The sequence below is a fragment of the Mycetomoellerius zeteki genome, unplaced genomic scaffold, assembly GCF_001594055.1.
Source record: "Mycetomoellerius zeteki isolate Tzet28-1 unplaced genomic scaffold, Tzet1.0 scaffold78, whole genome shotgun sequence".
Classification (NCBI taxonomy): domain Eukaryota; kingdom Metazoa; phylum Arthropoda; class Insecta; order Hymenoptera; family Formicidae; genus Mycetomoellerius; species Mycetomoellerius zeteki.
Window position 1 is genome coordinate 25,051 of NW_017257808.1, and position 16,693 is coordinate 41,743.

A 16,693-nucleotide genomic window follows, 5' to 3' on the forward strand; every position below is an offset into this window, starting at 1 on the left:
CCCGAAGTTTTGCCATTTAATTTGGAAACACCCTGTATATATATATATATATAATATTTTTTATCATTAAAAATTTTGAAATTAAATTTATGTATAATATCGTGATTTGTGTACTAAGATGAATGAAAATATTTTCTTCTCAATTTTGATATAAATCTTAGGAATACGTTGTATTCTAAAGTACATGATGATAGTGAGACAATTTGTGCAATTTTTAAATAATTTATAATTTGTAGTGGTTAACCTACCAAACCTAATCTGGTTTATCGTAAATATAATAATTAAAGATTATTTTTGACAATATTTTAGAAACATGACAGAATCGAAATATTTGTGCATTCAAATCGTGTCACGATCGTCATATTTTGATATTTATTATGCAGCGCCGTAACCAGCCTTTTTGCAAGTGATTTTGTGTGAGCGTCATGAAGAAACAGAAGGGATTAGACTGGAAAGAGAAAGAGAAGGAGGTATGAAAAGCATTATACGACAACGGAGCATCCGTAGAGTAAATAACTTATTTATTTGCTATTTATAGGACTTACTATATATTATTTGTACAAAGAAAAATTTTATTAAAAAATTACAAAATTTGAATACTTCAACTTTTTATTTTTAAACAAAAATGCAGATTAAAGTTGACAAAATTCTTAGCATCATACTAAATTTAGAATATATAATACCGTCATGTTAATACAATACCATTAATAATATAATATTAATACAATACCGTTCTCATTTGCGCTGGTTTAACTGATGACAACTCATTAACAACGGCGACATAAAGTGGTATATCCCGATCATGCTGCGATTCTTATTGTCGCTGTAGATCTTGCAATAGAAATCAGCAAGATACGTCCTCATACAGATTACCGGCAACATGTGGCCGAACCCCGGCAAGGTTCCATCATCCATGCATGGAATATTCCAAGTTTTTGCCAGTATTTGTAATTTCACATCAGATATAGATGAAGACCTATAAACGTCCCGAGAATCAGAGATCACTAACACGATGGTTATGTTGCTGCTCTCGGATGAAAAATGACGCTTGTTCAGATAAATTGACGATGTATGATCATATCACTCGAAACTGGTTGTGATGTAGCGAAATGATTGAGGCTATATTACATTGATAGCCGTATAGATAAGAGCCGGATGATAATGAACGAGACTACACAACAGTAATAAATTTCGTATTGGCGATTTCCATTGTCGCCAAATGAACTTCATTATTATGTAATATTAACTAATATCTTCTCTCCGTTGCAAAGATTAAATTAGTTATCGCAATTATATTGAAGAGAGAATCTAAGAAAATATATATAATATATCCAACATATTTAAAAAAATTTTTAACGATTCAGTCATTTTCCAGATGCGCACTTTGAATTTCTTCCCTTTTTTTTGCTATTGCTATATATGTTTGGTATATCTGCAATGTATATGTATACTAAGTTTTATACCACAGACGATGATGAAAAAACAAGAAAATGAACTGCTTTTCACCTCTAATCGTTTTTATATATTTTCTCGCTTATTTAGAAAAAATAGCAAGATAAAATAGTGTTTAAAAGTCTAACTCTCAAGATATAGTATTTGAAACTTAGAAAAAATAAATCATGAAGATTAAATGTTGAAAACATACGCATATATCTATGAACTTATGACTTGTATAGACATGATATACTGTACGTTTCAGTTATTAAATGACATCTTTATCTTTCATGCATTTCTATTAGCTCGATAATAGACTATTTTTCAGGGACCGTAAGATTTTTTCGGTTCGGTTCCGATTCCGGTTCAATAAAATATCAAATAAATGTTCCAGTTTCAGTTTCGATTATTTTTTACCAGTAAAGGAAACCAAAACTGTAAAAATTACGGTTTTTAACAGTTTTTTTTCGGTTCTACTTATTCTACGTTTTTTTCTATTTATTTTTTAAATTTATTCTATTAAGAAGAGCGAGGGGAGGAGGAGAAGAAAAAAAGAAAGAGAAAGCGTGTTCACCCATTCATTCTAGAAAGCCTAGTCGAAGAGAGGCGTCAACTGATCACGTAACTCTGAATAAAAATTATATATGTATGTACATTTACACGATCGAATCTTAATTCTTATTTAATAATGTGTATCATTACATATATGTATATATGTATGCAATTATAGGTATATATTATAGGTATACATATTAATCAGCTTTCTGATTCTCTCTCGTTCGAATTATTTGATACACTGATTCTGGAGATGGTGATCAAATTAAATTCGAATCGGTAGACAATTCAAAACGCGAAAAACATATCTGATATAATCAAATATTAAATCTTCATTTTTTTATACCTTCAATTCTAAATACATCATTTCCTTGCGGTTGCTTTAACACATTGCGGAAATTATACTGGAACCTCCTAATAGCGAACCTGGAAAAAGTGCAAAAATCCCTTCCAAGTTATAAATAGTATGAGTGAGAGGAATATGTACACTGAAAAAAAGTTGTTTCAACAGCATTATTTTAATTAAAAATAATATTGTTGATTTATAACAACGGTATTAATGAAACAATATTAATGAAACAAATAAAATTTTATTAAGACAAGAGCATAAGAATTTGTTTCATTAATGGTGTTACTGAATTGATAAAATTATTTTCAATTAAGATATATAATGCTGTTGATACATCATTTTTTTCAATTTAGATATTAAAATCTTGAATTTCATTGTTTTGGAGTTAATTAGGGGCAACCTCATTATAGCATTCAGACTCCCAAACCGCGCGTTATTACGAGGTTTCAATGCATGATAAATTAATATTTGTTAAGGGGATCCTAAAGTCGTCTGTATTACCGACTAAATCGTAATTTTTGTATAACAAATTCTTCTTTCTCTTCCACAGATTCAAAAATCCTTTTCCAGGATTAAAGTATACACATTAATACGTATTTGTGAGGTGGAATTTATGCCGAACACGACAAAAAATTTCGAAATTGAAATCTTAAGAAAAATTTTTTATTGTTCTCGGCATAAACTCCACTTCACAAACACGTATTAATGTGTATACTTTAATCCTGGAAAAGGATTTTTGAATCTGTGAAAGAGAAAAAAGTATTTGTTATACAAAAATTACGATTTAGTCGGTAATACAGACGGCTTTAGGATGGACCGCAATCTACGTAATAATCACATTTTCTTTTATATTTGTTATTACTGGAAAGTAACATGAAATAAATTCACATACAATTCGGACAAATACATAGAGCCCCACTTTTAATTTTAAATTATGTAACGTGCTTCAACGATGATGCTATAATGTTATTACGTTACATGCAGTGCTGAGTTGCGAATTATCTTGAACTTTAACATATTTCGTAAAGCAATTCACTCATCGAATTAATTAAAAACGCATAACAGATAACATCATTTAATAATTGGAATTTGTATACGATGTATACAACGAATTTTCATAGATTCATGCGAGGCTTTAACATGTAATTATCATAATTTATTTTTTCAAATATAATGTCTTGAGAGTTAGACATTTAAATACACCATTTTTTTCTTGCTATTTTTGTCTAAATAACAACGGTTAGAGTTAGGTGAAGAAAAGCTCATCGTTTTCTTATTTATTCATCGTTGTCGTCTGTTATAGAATTTTGTATGTACATTGCAGATATGTCAAACATATAAAGCGACAGTAAAAATATATGGACACTCTAACAAAAATATAATCTTGTTTTAAACCAACCATAACTATTTATATTATAATTAACATATCTCTCTCTCTCATGCTTAAAAATAAGCATTGTACATAAGTTATCTATTATAATAATAAAAATAATACCTACAAATATAACAGAAAGTATACAAGTTACATTTTAAAAAAGAGATATTGCTACCACTGTAGATCCTTCATGGCCGTCTCATAGGTGGGACTGTGCTCGGAGTAAAACTGCGAGTACCAACGACGGTATGCTTGGATGGCTCGATCCTCGCGCACCAGGATAGGTTGTCGCTCATATCTCTTGTAGTTCCAGATTTTAACATCGCGCTCAAACATTACGCACTCACCCAGAAAAATTAGATTCGCGTATGGCGCTAGTAAAGGTGGCGAGAAGATCTGATGGGTTACCCGTTGCAGCAACGGCTCAACTGGCGTTACTGTCTGCAGAATGTACATAGGTCCGATCGACGTGTTGATCATTAGCTCGACGTAGCTAGGCCCAATCTGCTCGGCGAGTACATCAATCTCCATTACGCTAAAACGTTCCAGAAGGATCAACTTGTGGCACATGTGCAGACCGGCCTTGTGCTTCCCTTTACTGCCGAAACTGTTCTGTGAAACTGCAAAGTGACGATTCCTGTTGTTATTTTCGATCGGATGGATCGACACGCTATTCAATTTAGCGCGCGTCTTTGGTGCTTCTTCGTCTTCGTCCGTCTGGTTATCATATGAACAATGCGATCGCCATCCCGTGTAGGTGATCCACAAGTGCCGAGCTAACCAGGAAAAGTTACCAGAGAGAAACATAACTGGACCATGCACCGAAGTAAGATGCGCAGGATCAGCTCCATTCTCAGCTATATCCTAATGTACAAATCCATAAAGAAGGATGTTAAGTTAAGGCCGTTTTTCGTTCAAGATGAAAAAGTTCCGAAATATACAAATTATATATTATATTAAATGGCTACCCAATAAACAAGAATAAATTAAAATCGATAGAAATGAATTCATTTCGACATTTCCGAATTCGCGCTTCTAATTTTTCAAATCCATTTAAATCCATGATTCGAATTCATTAAATACATCTGATTTCGACATGATAACTCTTTCGTATTTTAATTTATTTCTAAATAAAAAAATAATATAATACGGATATAAATCATCCAAAATAACATGATAAGTAGCACACATTTCATATTTCTATCTATTTGAGTCCAAAAATACTTATGTCATAAATAAGTTAGCCATGAATATATCCCAGTTCAAAATTATGAATAAGAACAATCTCATTTAAATTCACTTCAATTAAAAAAAAAGTTCAACATAGCTAATTTGTAAGCTATGAATACATCACAGTTCAAAATTATGAAAATACGCACTTTTGTTTAAATAAAAAAAGTTATGATAGAAATATATAAACCCAGGGGTTTGATTGTGTATCTTGAAATGAGATGAAAATTACAAAAGGGAGCAGATTCTACTTTAAGATTAAGCAAATTCACTAGAATATTTACAATTTTATTGGTCAACACCTAGTGAATTTTCTCACATTTATAATTTTCATCCCATTTCAAATTACACAATCGACCTCCTAATTTATATCGGAGTACAGTATTGAATAGGAATATTCCTGTTTCGATCAAAATGAATATAAAGATACTATTCTATTTAGAAAGAAAGAATTATATGTTCATGAACAGAAACGAATTTATGCCTCCAGATATTAATTTATTTCAATTCATTTCAATCCAGCTCCGGGCTCTAAAGCGCGAATTCGGATAAATTAAAATGAATTACAATTTTTTATTCATTTCAATCCGTTCTCATTTATTGGGTACTCAAACGGATTCGAATGGTATGTCGCTTATCTTGAAGAAACATCAAGATCATGGAAAAATTCTTAGATTTAGATCTTTGAAATTCTTAGATTTAGATCTAAAAAAATGATTATACAGAATTTTTCAATAAATACTACATATTTTTTTAGGATACATGATAGTGACGCATACTGGAATACACCTATCATGGAATAAGTCGAAATGGATTCCGATCGGAATTATTCAATTATTCCCTAGATTTCTATTGTGTTTTCTAGGTAAAACGGAATAATTCCGATCGGAATTTATTCCGACATGTTCTACGATACCCTGGAGGTACACCCATGGACTTCGATTCTTTCCCTCGGAAATTTTCAAACTAAGAAGTGACCATCTTTCCACATTAATGCTCACCCTACTGAAAAAAATCACGTCACAAAGTTACATAACGAAATCATGTAATTAAAATAAGTGAATCACATAATGGATTGTTCTAAATCAGTACTAAAAGTAAAAAGAACTAATGATGACGCTTTTCATGTTTTATTAAGGCTGCGTTTCACTTGATGCTCATAACGCTCACGGCCATCATCTGTCTTTGTTTTTTGATAGAAAAGGATAAAATGATTCCACAAATGTTAAAAGCATCTAGTAATATCGCCTGCGTGTTCTATTCCTACTACGCCTTCGGTATATGTATAGAGATTATAACAAAATAGTGCCACAGTATGATAGTTATACCTTATTGCGTTATAAAATTATATCAAATTGAGAAATTCCGTCTTGCGGAATTTCTCTACTCAAAAAGAAGGGTTCGCGTGTTTAAATAATACGATCCTTATTGCTCAATTCTTGTGTTACTTATTCTTATTTTTTTCAATAAATGTGATAGCATAAATATGATAGATCTATTTGTTTCGATTACGATTTCTCCCATATTCCCGACGTTTTCCCAAGATAAGCGATATACCATTCGATTTGAGTAGCCGTTCAATATGATGTATAATTTGTACATCTCAGAACTTTTTCATTTCGGCCGAAAAACGATCTTAACTTAACATCCCCCTTTATTACCCATTTAAAAAAGATTCTCGAAGAATAAAAGAAGAATAATTTTCTCTCTAATACTTTTTTTTTCAGTTCATGACTCTGGAAAGTGATACTCGACAGTATATTCAAATAAACACTAATAATTAGTTTAATTCATCCATTTTGTTGCGAACTTAATTCTTTTCTTTCTAATCATCTCCAAGTAATTTTTGTGTAATGAAGCATATCTTCTCACATTAGAGAATTGAATGTGCAACAAACCTGTATGTGGCAATTAATGAGGTACTCATTGCGACCTTGGTAGCGCCAGGACCCGTTAGAAATGCATGTATGTGGCTGGGGTTGCCAGTCTGGCTCAGCTGATTCAGAGTGGTACCAGACGAAGATAATGTGATTCACTTCGCAGCTTTTCCAAACTTTCACACGGGCGACATGTGGCACTGTGAAAAAAAATTTATATATATAGCTAGGATAGATGCGTCGAGAAATAACTTCTAGTACACATTTTTTATATATTTCTAGTATAAAACATAAAAAATTGTGAATAATTTAGGCCCTAAATGGACACCTGATATTTAAACGCAAACGTTTGCGTTGTATGTTAAAATGCCAAACAGGCATCTGTATGCAGGAATGTGGTTCCGTAAAAAACAACCAATCCAAACATCTTGGCCACAGATCCTAATAGCAAAAGGGTAGATGTCGTCTGAGACTCAAAATTATGTAGAACTTGATTAATACCCTTTTCAGTATAAGGTATGTTCTCGCAGTAGCCATCCTCTCCGCGAAATGTCCAGCTATGAAAGGGACACTCCAGACAATCTCCCTTGACACGACCACCCTCGGCCATATTTGCCCCTAAATGCGGGCAATATGCGTCTAAAATGTTGACAACGCCTCTTTCGGTTCTTGAAGAAATTAATAAAACGTTATGTGATAAAAATAATATACAGGATGTTTTATTTCGAGAGATATATCTTAAAATGTTTGGAAAAATAATCAAAGAAAGTTCTGTACCCTGACGTACCTGAATACCGCGAAATTTTCGCCGAGAGCAGACACATGTTTCACCTGACCATTTTTTATTTGCGAACTTTCGAGCAGAGCGAACCATCCGTTCGGATAGACCGGCGGTAGTTTGCCCACCTTCCGATGTTTGTTACTCGCGTAAAAGCTGCGGGCCTGTCGCGTTTTAGTCTCAATTCTCATGTCCTTTAAGAAGTACCAAGTTATAATTTTAACACACTTTGTAGTAAAAACACAGAAAATAATGTCGCTTGATCATCACTCACTTTCACCCAGTTGAATTTGAAGAAATATGCAAAGTAGATGAGGAAGGTCAGCAGGGTGGTCGCAATTCCGACGCACCATTCCAACATTGTCATCACTTCTAATCCTAATGTTCCGTCCTCTCGATTTGTTTCTTTCAATTTCCTTATTATAGCGTGTCTCGTGAGTCCTCGCTCCGTTCAATTGCACGGCGAGAATGCAATTTATACAGGAGAGATCGCGCGCTCTTGTTGCAGGAGAGATAAACAAGAGCAAAAGCAAAACAGCCAGAAACGACGACGAGGACGGGAGTTAGAAAGAGCGGAAGAAAAAGAGAAAGAGTTAGACGGGTTGGAAGAGGGTGAAGGAAGGGAGAGAGGGAGGAAGTAACTGGCGAAGAAGAGACGACGCGCACGTTTGCCGGTAGCCGGGACAAAAAAGGGCAAAGAAGACTCCTGATGAGAAGGGACAAGACAAGGACAAGAACGACGGTATATGGCGAACGAGAGGACGAAAGGGAGAGAGTGATAGGGAGCAGAGCGCGATGATGATATAGTTTAGTTAGTGTATAAACGCACGTGTGCATCAGCGATGTGCGATGCGAGACCTACAGCCGGAGGGCTAAGGGACGGGCGATGTAGAAGATTGGAGAACGGGACGAACCTAAGAGATACAAGAAGAGGAACGCGCAGAAAACGCGCGAAGCAAGTAGGACAAGAGGAAAAGAAAGAAAGAGGACTCATTAGCATGGAAAACTAGCGCTAATATGGAAGAGACCATCCGGAACTTATAGGGTTTTCGGACAACTAAAACGGACGAGAGATCCATCTGCGATTTATATATGCCGTTCGGCTGTTTCCACCGAAACGCCGTGTTTTTTCCCCCGAGGCCCCGCGTCGTTCGTCGCCGATCGACTTGTCGTGTCACGTAAACGGTTACCCGATTATGTATGCCCGGCCATGGACGAAGACGCGGACGAACGAACGTACGGCTTATATATCGTGCCTCCTATATCACTGGATCTAAAACCGCCGTGACTCCTCTTCTCCTCCTCCTTCTTCTCTTTCCTTGCTTCTTCATCGTCCTCTTCGTCTCGACTGGCCGGTGTCTCCCTTTATCGAGATTGTATATCGATCACGATGCCACCAGCTCACCGATTTATCCGTTTGCTCATCCGTTTAGCATATCGATTCCAACGGAGAAAATATCGCAAAGATTCACTTTTATATTTTGACGTTCCCTCTTTCATACACGTGTTGTTAACGAATGTGTTCCTCTTCTTTTCTTAGCCGAAAATCCCTCTCTTTCCGGTTCATATAGTTATCTTGTCAATGAACGCTATCGGACAATTATTGATATTACATGATCTTCTTTTAGTCTCTTCTTACATGCCGACTTCCCAAATCCTTACATCGCAAAATTGAGTTTCAATTTTCAAACATTCGAAGGGTATCTTGTCATCGAAGCGAAATATGAGTCAAGACATCAGGTCGCATGAAGAAAAGTATCAAGTTAATGTCTCCGAAGAGACACATGGAGAGAGAAGAGCTATAATGGAAAACCTAAAACGAGAAGGATATATATATGATAGAGTTTATTAATTAGATTTTATCCCGACACAGAATTACAAATAACTCAACATGTAAAGCTTCGTAGCAAAAATATATGTGTGATTATTCAAAGCATTGAATTTTTGCGTCTCCATTTGAAAAGAAAATTATTTTTACCGTGTCATTTTCCATAATTATATACATTTCTAATGGATCATTAGTTTTATGTTTTTCTTCAAACTGATAAATTTTTTTTCTATCAGATGAAAATGTAAATGAGAGAGAAAACAATAGATCTAGCGAGCATTCTAAAATTGAAAGTAGAATGTGTCTCAGGTCGGAGATCCATTTTTGTAATTTAAAAATCTGTGTCGGGCTATAGTGTCCGTCACACTATCTTAAATATTCTGGTAAGCGTAAACACATTGTGCCACCCAAGATGATGTAATGCGTCACATCCTTGATGTACACGGAGAACAAATTAATTATTCAAACGCGTAGCGAGACGAAGAAACGATCTCAGTCGAGAGATCAGCGATGCCCACAGCAGCTTCGTAAATGGTGCGTTTTTCCATTTATCAAGATGTCCGTCTCTCTCTTTCTTTTTTTCTCTCGTCGCTTCTCTTTTCTGTCTATCTTTCTGCCAGGTCCGAAATTCTAACACTCGCCGCTGTCGCCGCGATGTAATATTATTCGGTGAGACGCCAATAATGAGATCGTTTTCGCTCGCTCCTATGCTCGCTTGCTCGCAAAGCATTGGGTGAAACGAATAAAACAGGACAGCTAACACGTGCCGCACTGCGTGGCAACAATCAAAATGTTTGGACAATGCGTCAGCTCAAAAGTGCTTAACCGCCGTTTTTCGTGGTGGAGAATCATGGAGCGATCATCTTTCAGCTTTCAGTTGGTAGATCGGTACTCCTGTACTCGAAACGTTCATGCAGTATAGCGACGAGTAGACCACCTTCGTCGGAGTAATTTAAGGATCTATATAAAATGCAGGTGCAATTAAGCCGAAACAGAAAAGCGTGTCCATTATAACCATTTCAAGTCAGTCACTTCTAATGTTTACTTATTGATAGAAGTATCAAGAGATTAATTATTCGTACATCGGCTAATGTAAAAATTATTTGTTCTTACATATAGAATGTCATTGAAATGTCAATTCAGCAATAATTTTAGGCAAGAGAAGTTCCTCCTTCTCCAACACTTGTAGATAATGGATTTATAAATTAATGATACTATAATAAAAAATTGATTTAATTATTTATTAATTTAATGCAATCAATTTTTAAAAAATTATTTACTTTTATATTTTATCCAGCATCTGGTAACAGTCTTCTAGCTATGGGTTGTTTCTTCTTTTCTAATTAATTATTAGCCTCATCTTGACATTCGGAGTTTGATACAACCAAGAACTTTCCCTTTATCTGCAATTTTTTATGAGATAAATGCGTAAAAAGTAAAATTGAATATACAATATATATAACATACGAAATAAACTCGATTAGAAATTTTAAAAAATTACAGATTTTGCGGGTTTTATGCGATTCCTTGCTGCATGGATTTTCGACAATTATTGTCCAGCTCACGATGTAAGAATTAAGATATGTTTTCTTACATTATATGAGCCGTTTATTTTGAAAGTGACCTAAGTCCATTTATTTTTAAATTGAGATATTTAAGAGTTTGCGTTTCAATAAAATTAAAAATATACGTATAGGATACCAACATGTCACACTGCTTAAGTGTATCTAAGAGAGTTAAATTTACAATTCCTATTAAAATAATAGCAATTATTAAGTGAATAATATGTGTTTTCTTACTACAAATGGAGTTAAGCCACTTTCAAAATTAACAACTAGATTTGTTATAAAATTTGAAAGAGCCCAAGTCCATTCGACAATTTAAAATGCTTCAAATTGAAAAAACAATACTCAATTTATTTTATATTATTTCTTTACAACATTTCAAAAACACAATTTATGCAATTCAGGAAATCTTCTAACTATATAAATTACATAACAATTTACTGCTCATCTACATTTTGTGTATGCGGGAGGGATTTGAAGAAGTCATGGTGCTCCGGTAGTATATATCGTAGTAAGTCCATCATGTCCTTATTTCGCTGTTGAAATTTGTCTTATATTTTTATAAAGTGGTGTCAATACAATATTTTCGAATTTTCTTGGTCTACCCCGACGTGGTAATAAATCCAGGATTTTAAACTCTGCATTCTCATCCATTGATATCTTATAGAAAATTTTATATGGTTCATTTCTCAAAAAACGCATCCAGCATATTTTTAACCAATTTATTGTTTCTCCGTTAGAATTCTTTACCCTTTTAAAAACTGCGTCCTCCAAAAATCTTGTTGATATGAAATCCTCTTGTTTCATTTCATTTAGAATAAAGTTATTACCTTTCCGGCACTTTTTGATAACATTATAATAATCTTGGGGGACAAACAGTAAATTATTTTTCTTTAATGACATTTCTACGACGCCAAAATCTCTATCATTCGGTAAAAATGAATGTCCTAATACTAAAAATTTGTGGTCTATGATTTCCACATTATAATAGATTGGACTTAGGCCACTTTCAAAGTAATGTTTTTAATTATTGAAATAATTGCGAAAATTTATGTGTCAGAAATTATCGTATACTCTGAATATACTTAACCGCAAAATGTTGTTTATGACAGCTAACTTCAAGTTGTACACGCTAGTACAGTCAACAACAAAAAATTGACAAATGGACTTAGGCCACTTTCAAAATAAACGGCTCATATATATAATTCAGCTATTCGATGTTTTTCATTTGGTGACACAAATCGACACAAGTGTCATTCTATCTTTGTTACTCACTGTATGTCAAGACAGATAGAATGAAACTCGTGTCGACTTGTATCATCAAATGGAAAGCATCTATTGATAATCATCACTTCATGTTTACAAAATGATCCAGCCGACACCAACTAAAAATAACACAACTTCTATATTATAATCTGCACTCAACAAATGTAATATAACAGTATTACATAATAGTTACATTTAACTATTATGTAAGTACTATGCAGAGTTGGCAAACGTTACTTTTCAGTTACTTTGTCGTTACTTTTTATAGTAAACAATTTGATGACGATGTTGCAATTTTTTATGCCGGTAACGCTAACTAATTAAACGCTAAGATTGTACTAAGAAGTATTACTTAGAAAAGTCATTTTGAAAAGTAACCTGTCACTATTACGCGTTACACTGAAAAAGTTATAAGTATAACGAGTAACGTGTAACGTTACGCGTAACATTACGCGTAACATTACTCGTTACTAAAAAGTAACACGTTACAAATTAGGAGTTATTGTTTTCAGTAACGAATGACTTTTTCAATCCATTACAAGTAACGATTGACTTTTCTAACTCTGATGTTAGCATTATATGATGTTATCATAAAAAATTTACAATGTCATTACCAAATCATTATTATAACAAGGTAACGATCAACAAAGTAACGGCGTTACAAGTAACGCGTTACTTGCCAACCCTGGTACTATGTAATACCGTGTGTTTACATTTATATTGTTGAGTGAAAAATTATATTAAAATATGTTAATGTTACTTTTATACCCGTTTCTGCTAATGTAATTAAATTTTAATCTGGGTTCAATTAACTCCTCATCTTTTTCTAGTTCTAAAAGTTTGATAAAAATATAAAAAGTAAGTTGAACCAAGATTAAAGTTAATCTGTATTGGTAAAAACAGTCATTAGTTGATGTCGACTGGGAATCGAGAATCAAACCTCATCGTATATTAATTGCTGAAAGCGCCACAATCTTTTATTAACATATATATACAATTTATTAGCATTTGATAAAGGACAAAAATTACCTTCATAAATCAAGCAATAATCAAGCATAATATCTCTATTTTCATATTTGACGAATAACTTCGTAATTGTAAAAGCGTCGATTGTCGTCGGCCATTTTCTGTTAACAAGTATGTACATACGTTTGCGAGAGCGATTTTTAATTATTATAACGTAGAGTAAGTGTGTCGCATTATGTATATGCAATCTGCGGATGTCTCATTATTTTGTATATGTGCCATGTATATATCCTCTTCTTCAACAATATTCTTTTATAGAAAAATGCGTCCTTTCGTTCTTACCGTTAGCACTCGTTTCGAATCATTTCGAACCCATACAGCACCGAAAGTTTTCAGAAATATCTCAGAAATATTTCAACTGAAAAGTGAAACATTTCATAAAAATTGCGAAATATGTCTGCAACATTTCTGAAACAGCTCTGAAATAGCAAAATGTCCACGATTCTTGCACATAAAACCTCGTTGAAAGATTGATGAAATGTCATAGCAGAAAGAATCCGCAATCTTTTTGAAATATTACCCCAAAGAGATTTCAACCATTTTTAATATTACAAAAATGATATTTTCTACAGATTTACAGATTACAAAATTTATTGAAAACTTAAAGTATTTCTCAAAAATAGTAATTATATCGCCAACTATTTTGATTAATTAATCATATTATATGTATAAGCACTTATTATAACACATATTAAAAAATCACACCTGCAGTTTCCACACAATATCATATCCCAGATAGCCAAGCGTGATATAGCATACGTAAACTATAATGCATTGCATATGTTATTATATATTTGCTGACATCAAAATAGGATACATTATGAATACAATAACATGACTGCTTATATATATAATCAGTTGTCGAAATTTCTAGAGCAAATTGTAAGCAATGGTGGTTAATTTACACATTATGTCGGCAACACATGACAGCAATATGTTAGCAACGAATAATTAATCGTTTCATCTTGAGCATCATGATGAAAACATGACAGCAACAGAATATATAATGATTTCTATCCGTTGTTGCAAATATGTCTTCAAGCTGTGAAGTTTTTTAATTGCAGCTCGTTGCTAATAAAATTCTGACAATATGACAATACGAGTGAACTAGTTGTCGAGAATATTCATGCTGACATGTTGTCATCAATTTGCTATCGCAAGAATTCTAATTCTATTGAGTTCAACGCGACAGAATGCTGTCTCTTGTTCTAAGTTTATCGAAATTGGTTGCTGCAATGTTTTCGACAACATGTTAGCGAATACACTGCATTGGCTGTCTAGGATTATTCATATACAAAAGTTTTTCGCTATTAAAGCAGAACAAGTCATTTATATACCCAGATAGCCAAATGCCTCTAAGGCCAATATTACATGTTTCCGTTTTTGTCGTACGACGAATTTTTCAAGCGTGTTAATTAGCTGCAAGACAGAGAGGATCTCGGACCTCTTCGTCCTATAGCCAATCGACAGGCTTGAAAAATTTGTCGTATGACAAAAAACGGAGGTATGTAATATCGGCCTGAGATTGCCGTCATATTGCTGACAACCAATTTCTAGAAATTCGAGCCAAGGTGCTTCGTCATTGTACGTCTTAGGTTGTACTCATATGAATTCGACATCAGATTACAGCAAATTGACAGCAATTTGTTGATATTAGTATATTTCCTCATCATCAGTTGCTGTCATGTTGCTGCCATCACATTACTAGTAACGGTACATACCATATACTATTTCTGACTGCTTGCTTTCAAAATTCCATCAACTAAATACTTTTATAATCATTCATGTTGCTCAATACGATAGATACTTGATATGATGACGGCAAACAAATAACAACTATTCAACACTCATGCAGTGCATTAGTTTGTTTGATATGATTAATAGAATTTAAGTCACAATAACATCAAAATGACGTTAAACTGAATCGTGATTGAACAAAAAAATGACTTTTAGTAAATATTTTGGAGCCATTTTAACATCATGATGATTTTTTGTTCTGTTTAAATATGTTTTTCAATTTATTGCATGTGATAGGTTTTAGAAATATTTCTATTAAAACATTTCATATGACATATTGCAGAATCCTTTCAGAATTGTTGCACATGAGACGTGAAAGGTTGAAACATTTCTGAAAGTTTTCCGTAATAATCGGTGTTATATGGGAATCATCGCACTTTTTGAATCTTGAATACCGAATACTTCCCGAATATTTCTCGAGATGGCATTGAGATAGTGCGACCGAGCTGCCACTGCGTTCTCGCATTCAAATTTAATTATATAAGTTCTAATTTCTACCACTATAAATTAATTTTATTCTCGGTTTAATTTTCTTTCTCTAGTTCTAAAAATGAGAAAAAGATTAAATTAAACGGATTAAATAGGCTGCGTTCAGCAGACTCAACAGTTTTGCAACCGTTTTATGATTGTCTGCTGAGATAGGACCATTCTTCTAGATCTAAAAGTATGATCCAATTAGCGCGAAGGAAACTTCCAACAGTTGCAAAACAAAAGTTCTGCTGAACACAGCCATTGTCTTAAGATGCTAATACGGCTCTCTGATTGGTTCATGCACTAGCTTAAGACCATCTCAAATCTTGAGCACCGTCTATGGATTCCGTCCTAAGTTTAAACTATAAGAAACTGTCCAATCATAGTTGAATGTGAGAAGAATAATTGATTACAATTAGTCAATTTTTTACTGCTAATTGTAAGACTTAATGTACCTTTTCATGCTAACGCTCGACACTCATTTTCGGCGTCAAAATAAGTCACGTGATAGAAATTGACGAATATCAAGCGCCAATTTTGATCACATGACCTATTTTGACGCTGAAAATGAACGTCGAGCGTCAGCATGAAAAGGCACCTTTAAGATGTATGTTTATGCGGTATAACAAGTTATGTGGATATAACCTTAGGGCGCGTTCACACCTTGATGGAAAAGCAGAAAGCGGAAAAGCAATGACTAATCACAACTCGCGCTGGTAGTAAATAGTACAAAAAGCCGAAATTGTCGACTACCAGTGCGAGTTCTGATTGACTGCTGCTTTTCCTCTTTCTGCTTTTCCGTCAAGGTGTGAACTCACCCTTAGGCTGGCGTCCTATGAGCGGAAATTTACAGCGAAACGGAGCAGCGCGACCAATCACAACTCTGCAATCGTTACTCTTTCTTTTTTGCGATTATAGGTTTGTTCGTGTCGCATGCTCCAACATGTTCCAATATGCTCCTACCATACCTCTTATGGTTCCTGCACACTGGACGCGGAAACGCTTGCCGCGCGGCAAAATGTGACGCGGTAGCCAATAATATTAAAGCCGTTGTACACTAACTTAATTTAAGTATAAAAATGAAATGCAAATATTTCGAATTATGAAATACATATTTTACCTAATGCGGGGTCTACAATGGC

At 34.0% G+C, this 16,693-nt stretch overlaps 1 protein-coding gene across 1 annotated transcript; it reads right to left on the reverse strand.

Annotated features, from left to right (window-relative positions):
* Nucleotides 1-3,884: 3,884 nt before the first annotated feature.
* On the reverse strand, nt 3,885-8,037 carry nvd (cholesterol 7-desaturase nvd). The gene is made up of 5 exons (XM_018458781.1): nt 7,873-8,037; nt 7,608-7,792; nt 7,322-7,488; nt 6,842-7,020; nt 3,885-4,577 (listed from the first exon to the last, which is right to left on the reverse strand). The coding sequence occupies exons 1-5, from the start codon at nt 7,963-7,965 to the stop codon at nt 3,885-3,887; spliced, it is 1,317 nt and encodes a 438-aa protein (XP_018314283.1). The 5' UTR covers nt 7,966-8,037.
* Between the last annotated feature and the right edge of the window lie 8,656 nt (nt 8,038-16,693).

What these genes read in the sequence shown, in the direction of transcription:
- nvd (XM_018458781.1), bottom strand. Translation starts at nt 7,965, where the DNA reads ATGACAATGTTGGAATGGTGCGTCGGAATTGCGACCACCCTGCTGACC. An exon ending in GAAAATTTCGCGGTATTCAG is followed by an intron (nt 7,489 to 7,607) that starts GTACGTCAGGGT and finishes AATTTCTTCAAG; the next exon opens with AACCGAAAGAGGCGTTGTCA. An exon ending in CATACCTTATACTGAAAAGG is followed by an intron (nt 7,021 to 7,321) that starts GTATTAATCAAG and finishes TTTTTTTCACAG; the next exon opens with TGCCACATGTCGCCCGTGTG.